This window comes from Sinocyclocheilus grahami, unplaced genomic scaffold (genome assembly GCF_001515645.1).
Source record: "Sinocyclocheilus grahami isolate Dianchi unplaced genomic scaffold, SAMN03320097.WGS_v1.1 scaffold5041.1, whole genome shotgun sequence".
NCBI classification, from domain to species: domain Eukaryota; kingdom Metazoa; phylum Chordata; class Actinopteri; order Cypriniformes; family Cyprinidae; genus Sinocyclocheilus; species Sinocyclocheilus grahami.
In genome coordinates, this window is record NW_015509838.1 from 2,467 (window position 1) to 9,711 (window position 7,245).

The 7,245-nt window shown below is 38.1% G+C and overlaps 1 protein-coding gene across 2 annotated transcripts; it reads left to right on the forward strand.

Moving 5' to 3' along the window:
- The first annotated feature begins 68 nt into the window (after positions 1 to 68).
- LOC107577074 (epsin-2-like) lies at positions 69 to 7,108 on the forward strand. 2 transcript variants are annotated; one of them, XM_016263186.1, is made up of 3 exons: positions 69 to 255; positions 5,127 to 5,428; positions 6,700 to 7,108. In XM_016263186.1, exons 2-3 carry the CDS (start codon positions 5,201 to 5,203, stop codon positions 7,063 to 7,065), a joined length of 594 nt encoding a protein of 197 aa, XP_016118672.1. In that variant the 5' UTR covers positions 69 to 255; positions 5,127 to 5,200; the 3' UTR covers positions 7,066 to 7,108. The 2 variants fall into 2 exon arrangements, with proteins under 2 accessions (XP_016118672.1, XP_016118673.1); XM_016263187.1 differs by lacking the exon at positions 69 to 255 and having other exon boundaries at positions 5,120 to 5,428.
- The last annotated feature ends 137 nt before the right edge of the window (positions 7,109 to 7,245 follow it).

The following is a 7,245-nucleotide window of genomic DNA, read 5'->3' on the forward strand; positions in this document are numbered from 1 at the left end:
CTCTCTCCCTCTCTCTCTCTCTCCCTCCCTCCCTCTCTCTCGTGCTCTCTCTCTCGTGCCTCCACACCGCATGTGTGAGAGTGTGTAGTAGATGGAGCATCTCACCCACATCACTGAAACACTGCAGCATCCTCGCGATTATTCTCGCACAAATCGACGGCAGGGCGGACAGATCTGTCCGTATTTCTCTCTGAGTCCGTCTCGGTGTATTCGTGTCGGTGTAGCGGATCGCGGCTGCTCGGTAAGATGCTGTAGGTAAACGCGATCCATTTATCTTCCTCATTAACCCTGCTGTATCTGTCAGTGTGTCACCGTGTGTGTGTCTTATGTCAGAAGCGTGCCTACAGGAGCATTGACACACAGTCTCAGTCTATTTCTGCTCTGATGCTGTTGTGTTGTAACCCGAGGTTACATTATTGGCCATATCAGTATATATTAGTAGATATCATGCTCAGAGAAAATAGATGCATTTTAAAGAACCATAGAACACCAAAAAGGTTTTTGTGTGATATCATAGAAACTCGGAAGGGTTCTGCTACGACTTTAAAATCTTCTATAACATAATGGGAACTTAATGGTGCAACAGCATCATAACAACTTGAACTTAATATGTTATTTTCTTCGTGGAATTCAGAAGTTACAATGACTTAATAGATATTTTAAATGGTTCTACTATGACTTTATCAGAAAAGTGTAAGTGTAACGAAAAACATTTATATTAATATGATGTTGTAGGTTTGTTGAGTTGTGATGTTCCAGCAGTACACCATATTGTTTAATTTACATAAATACAGCTTCATCTATAGATTGCCCATATTATTTAATCATTGAAACAACTTTAGGAACAGTAGAAAAAATGGTTACCACATTTCTAAGGTGCTCTTTAAGTGTAGTGCACAGAATATTTCAAGAACTCCACAACTGTCTTAAATGAATGTTCAAACAATATTAATAATGTGAACATAGATAACATAAAATGTTTTATAACATTGTGGAACTCAAGAAGGTTCAATGGCATCATAGGAACTCGAAACGCTTCTACTATGACGTTTTTAGGACTTGTTCTTTGACGTCATGGAACTCAAAAATTGGTTCAGTGACGTAAAAACTTGAAAAGGTTTTTACTATGAGTTTTTAATGTTCTGTAACATTGTGGAACTCAAAAAAGTTCAATGACACACGAACTTCTACAAATTCTACAATAGCCCGTCACACAGTAATACCAATAAATTGCCATAAAATTACAGGAACGACTTTAACATTAAATAAAAAAATGTGCTGTTCACACAAGCAACGACGTTCTGTCTATTTACCGGTAAAGCACCATTCACACATCAGTGTGCTTGTGTGTGTGTGTGTGTGTGTGTGTGAAAGGAGCTTATGACTTTATTAGGACATGTTCTGTGACAAAATAGAACTCAAAAATGTAAAATAGTTCTATAGAATCTTTGAAACTTCAGGTTTTCTTATGGCATCATGGTTGCTTTAAAATATTCTGTGACATCACAGGAGAACTTTAAGTTCACATCACATCCAAGGTTCTTCTGTGGCATCAGGCTGTACAGCTATATTTGGCTGTTTAATATATAGTACTGTGAGTGAGATGAATCTGTGATCACCGCTGGAGCATGGAGTGGAATAATTCAATAAGGAGAGCATAAAAGGCCATTGACAGAATTAAACGTCTCCGTGGGGATCTGCTTGATGAAAGTGTGTCGTGTTGCGGAGCAGATGTCTTCGCTGAGATCACACTCATCAGAGACTCGTCCCGGGCTCACACGCGGCACCGCAGTCATGGTGGGTCTGTTGTTTTCTTCTCATGTCTACAGCAGATGAACCAGGCCTGCGTTTCTCAAAATCTTCATAATAAGTAGATCAGCACCAGTGCTCTCTATGATCAACTTGGGTAGATCAGGTCAATTATGTTCCAAATTTTTTTAATTTTGGTTGTGAGAATGTTAAAATGGGAATGGGAATCTGAATTGTTAGTAGCAGGTCATTTAAAGCATTAATGGTCGACCGTTATGTAGAGAGCAGGATGACTGATGGTCATGCTGGTATTGTATAGTACAATTTAAAGGGACAGTTCACCCCAAAATTAAAAAAAATATTATTATTATTATTTTCAGCACAAAAGAAGATATTTTAAAGATCGATGGTAACCAAACAATTGCTGATAGCCATTGACTTTAAAAATATGGGGAAAAAATACTATGAAAGTTAATGGCTACCAATGACCGTTTGGTTACCATATATTTTGTGTTCAACAGAAGAAAGAAATTCATGCAGGTTTGGAACAACTTGAGGACTATATCTCTTTAAGGATGTTTACCAAACATTTACTCATTTTAACATTAAGGTTACATACCTCAAGTTATTTAAATACATATTGAATTGGTGATCAATTCACACACATTTTGTTTTGTTTTAGATGCAGCGAACTAAAGGTGAGTTGTATTTCTTCACACCATCTTCATTGAGAGTGATCTCCTTTTGTTGTGTTGGTCTAGTTTTGAAAAAGTGATAATGAAAGTGCTGATGTTAGCGGCTCCTGGTTCGAAGCCAGCAGGTTTTGGGGCCGACGCAGAACGGATCTGGACTGGGCTCATTGTGTTTTGCCCAAGTTTTGGAGCAGATGAACCCTGAGGTACGGCGTGGGTTTTTCACCGAGTGCAGTGTAGGATTAGGTTCTGCCTCACACACAGAAATACAAAGTCGAAGAGCGCAGCCGTGTGAAGGGCAGAGATGTTCAGGCAGATCAGCTGATGCTACACTGTCAAAATGATTGTAATGTTAACAGTAATAGACTGGGAATATGCTACGGCATACATCTGTTAACTGGTTAACAGGAAGTTATCTTACTATATACGATGAAAAACTAATAGTTTTGTCAATTTCACTGTAAAATACTATTATATTTAGTTTTTGGAAGTAAAATAGAATAAACCACCCTCTATATATTAGCAAGTAATGTGAGTTATCTAATCAGATTAACTTTTCAAGTTACTAGTAAAGAAACGCATTACCTCTAAATTTACAACTAAATATCTTGAGTTATTTTTTTTCAAATAGGTAATGCAAGTCACTTTGTTTTTCCATTTATTCATTGACATTTCTCATCGTTGAGAGAAACACTGGGAGAGAGGTGCAGAGGCCTGAGGCTGATTCACTTCACTTTAGGTCCCTGGCAGCTGCCAAAAATATAACTTTTGGGTCTTTTGTTATTAAAAAACAAACGAGCAAGCCCAGCCCAGGGCAAAAGGTAATGCAAAAGAAAATAATGCATTACTTTCCATAAAGAATAACTAAGTAATGCAATTAGTTACTTTTTAATGCAGTAACACAATATAATGCAGTACTTTCAAAAGTAACTTTCCCTAACACTGATTAGCATTCACTTCAGCTTGTGGAAAAGCTTCTTTGATTCATCCTGTGGTTTTCTTATTATCATCTGTGTTTTTAAAGTGGCTGTTTAGATACGAAACAGATTTTAGTACTTAAGTAGTACTTTACTACTTATCAGTTAATGGAGTACTGTTTTTTTACTGTAAACTTAAGTTCAATCTGTGAAACCTAATTTTTGCTACTGTATTTTTTTTATGGTGAAGTTCTGATAACCACGGCTGCCAGCTTTGTACCATTAATTTCACAGAATTGAAATTGATTTATTTTTATTTGATTTTACAGTGTCCTATAAACATTCAGTCATTTCCCCACAGTCAGATTTGTTTGATGGCTTCTGGTGAATGCAATCGTGAGATGTTTCCCAGCTCTGCTGCTGCTGTGATTAACAGCAAACTCTCAGCTCCTCCAGATTAAGCTCAGTTAACCCTTCGGCCTCCGGTGTTTTCTGAATGAAACGCACACGGCGTGAGGGTTAAACGTGCCGCTGGTCTGCTGCTCTCTGTGTCTGTGGGCTGATGGGTAACAGCGTGAGCTGATTCATTGGTAAAGTTTGTGACGTCAAAGATGCGTTTGTTAATTTAGCAGGTGCTTTCAGCAGCATTTCAGATGCATTAATCATTGGGGATCGAACCCATCACCTTGATGTTGCGAGCGCAGGAACGCAGATGTATTAAGATGTGTTTGGGTGCTGGGGTAAATTCGGGGTCTGTTTTTGGAGACCGATAACGCATGGCTCTCTCTCCCCACCGACCGTGTTTTTTTAAGATGAGAGCAAACTGGAGCCGATCTGAATTATTGATGATGCTGAAAATGGTAATCGCTCTCCTCTCGCTGCAAATGAAGAGGGAGGGGGGCCTTTTAATTAGAACTGCATCTGTTTATGTGTTCAAAAGCTTGTTAACTCTCTACAGACCACAAAAACGACAGGAAATGATGTTTAGTAAATGACCGTTGACCTCTTCAGTGTCTCTTCTGCTCACAAAGGGTGCATTTATTTGAACAAAAATACTGTACAAATACTGAAATATTATTACAATTTAAAATAGCTGTTTTCTATGTCAATATCTGTTAAAGTGTAATGTATTTCTGTGATGCGCAGCTGTATTTCCAGCATCATTACTGCAGTCTTCAGTTTCACATGATCTTCAGAAATCAGTATAATATGCTGATCTGCTGCTCAAGAGACACTTCTGATTATTATCAGTGTTGAAAACTGTTGTGCTGCTGAATATTTCTGAATATTTGTCACTTAAAAATCTTACTTGTGTGTGTGTGTGTGTGTGTATATATATATATATGTATATGTATACACTCTCAGAAAAAAAAGGTACAAAAGCTGTCACTGGGGAGGTACCTTTTCAAAAGGGACAATTTTGTAAATATTTGTCACTTAAAAATCTTACTTGTGTGTGTGTGTGTATATATATATATATATATGTATATACACTCTCAGAAAAAAAAGGTACAAAAGCTGTCACTGGGGAGGTACCTTTTCAAAAGGGACAATTTTGTACACTTCAGGTACTTATATACACCTTTAAGGTACCAATATGGACTCTTTAGGTACAAAGAGTGATAGCCCCAGTGATAGCTTTTGTAAATTTTTTCTGAGAGTGTGCATATATACAAACTATGATTGCATACAACTGAGCTTGCGTGACTTTATAAAACTGAGAAGCATGTAATAATAGTTTTTTGCGGTGTAAATGTGTGTCTCTCAGCTCTGGCTGGTGTTGGCGTGAGCATCTGTCTCGTCTCACCGCGGGAGGCCCCCTCGTGCACACTCGCTGTCGCCATGACGACCTCGGCCCTGCGGCGGCAGGTGAAGAACCTCGTGCACAACTACTCGGACGCGGAGATCAAGGTGCGCGAGGCGACCTCTAACGACCCCTGGGGCCCGTCCAGCTCGCTGATGTCGGAGATCGCCGAGCTGACCTTCAGCGTGGTGGCCTTCAGCGAGGTCATGGCCATGGTGTGGAAGCGCCTCAACGACCACGGCAAGAACTGGAGACACGTCTACAAGGTGTGCGCACCCGTCCAGAGCCTGCATTCAAATGAACTAAAACAAGAGAGTTCCCTCAACACCTCTGACGAAGCAGGATTCCCACAGTCTCAGAAAACCTGGAGATAGGAGAAAAATGATCACCGTTTATTTCAAGCTATTAATTAGTGAAACGTGAATTAGTGATTTTTTTTAGGTTTATTTAAACGAAAGTGATTTTTGGTTTATGTATAGTCTAATTAGTGATTTCTATCCTCATTTTTAACAAGCGTTATTTTGAGTTATTTATAGTCCAGTTAGTGATTTCTAGTCTAAAACGTGTTCTTTTTTTGTGATTTCTAGTCTAATTAGTGATTCCTAGCTTAATTAAAAAAGTTTAGTTTTAGTTTGTCTAGTCTAATTAGTGATTTCTAGCTTAATGTTTAAAAAAAGTTATTATTTTATTTCTACTCTAATGAAGGATTTTATGTGATTTCTAGGCTAATTATTTTTATTTTATTTTTTAGTCTTATTAATGATTTCAAGTGATTTTAGTCTATTTTTTTATGTAATTAAAAACTCTACTTTGTCATTATAAAGTCTAACTTGTGATTTCAAGTGATTTCTAACCTAATTTAAAAACGTGTTAATTGTATTATATTTTTTGTTTATTTCTAGTAAAATTAGTGATTGCAGTGTGATTTTCTAACATAATTTAAAAAGTGTGTGATTTCTAGTTTACTTCTAGTCGAATTACAGATTTCAAGTTATTTCTAGACTAATTTAAAAATGTGTTCATTTTATTATATATTTTTAGTTTTTTTTGTCTAATTAGTCACTTTTAGCCTTTTTTAGTGATTACAAAGTGATTTTTAGCCTAATTTTTTTTTTTAAAAGTGTGATTTCTAGACCCTGGAAAAAGTCGTGGAAATGGATAAAATCTTAATTTTTATTTATTTATTTTGTAAATAATATGCATTCTTTTTTTAGCTTAGTAAAATATTTTATCCAGTAGAAATTGTGAGAATTTTTTTTTTTTATTTCATTCTTAACTTTAATCCAGTAAACCAAATGAATGGAAAAGTCATGTAAATGAATTATTTAGTTATTGGAACCCTCAAAAATATTCAGCTCTTAAAACTGGAATCCTGAAATGTGATTATTTTAATATTTTACTCATTCTAATGTGTGAAAACTCCTGGTTTCTGTAAATTACAGCAGATGAACCAGAGGAAATCTTCTTTTTTTTCTGGACAGCAGAGTCCAAAAGGTTGAGAAAGGAGTGCAGAGATCTGGTTTGTGTGTGTGCTCAGGCGCTGACGCTGCTGGACTATCTGGCTAAGACGGGCTCGGAGCGCGTGGCCCAGCAGTGCCGCGAGAACGCCTTCGCCATCCAGACGCTGCGGGACTTCCAGTACGTGGACCGGGACGGGCGCGACCAGGGCGTGAACGTGCGCGAGAAAGCCAAGCAGCTGGTGGCTCTGCTGCGGGACGAGGAGCGTCTGAGGCAGGAGCGGGCGCAGGCGCTCAAGACCAAAGAGAGGATGGCGAGCGGCGTTCCTCCGGCGTACCCCAGCAGACGCAGCAGTCAGCCCAGCATGAACGCTCTGTACGGAGAAGAGTTCAGCCGCTCCAGAGGATCGCCGTCATCCTTCAACTGTGAGACGCACGCTCTTTAACTCCTGCTGTTAGCTCAGTGTCAGCTTCCATTCGTTTAAACAACAGCATATACTGTATAATATAACAAGATAAACCAACAGAAGAATGATGAATGATACAGAACAATCGGGTACAAAAACTATTTTTAAAATGTAATTTAATTGACAATATATTTTAGTGATGATGCTGAATGCATGCAC

Coding starts and splice junctions, on each gene's coding strand:
- LOC107577074 (XM_016263186.1), top strand. CDS start 5,201: ATGACGACCTCGGCCCTGCGGCGGCAGGTGAAGAACCTCGTGCACAAC. Junction 5,429..6,699: donor ACTGGAGACACGTCTACAAG/GTGTGCGCACCC, acceptor GTGTGTGCTCAG/GCGCTGACGCTGCTGGACTA.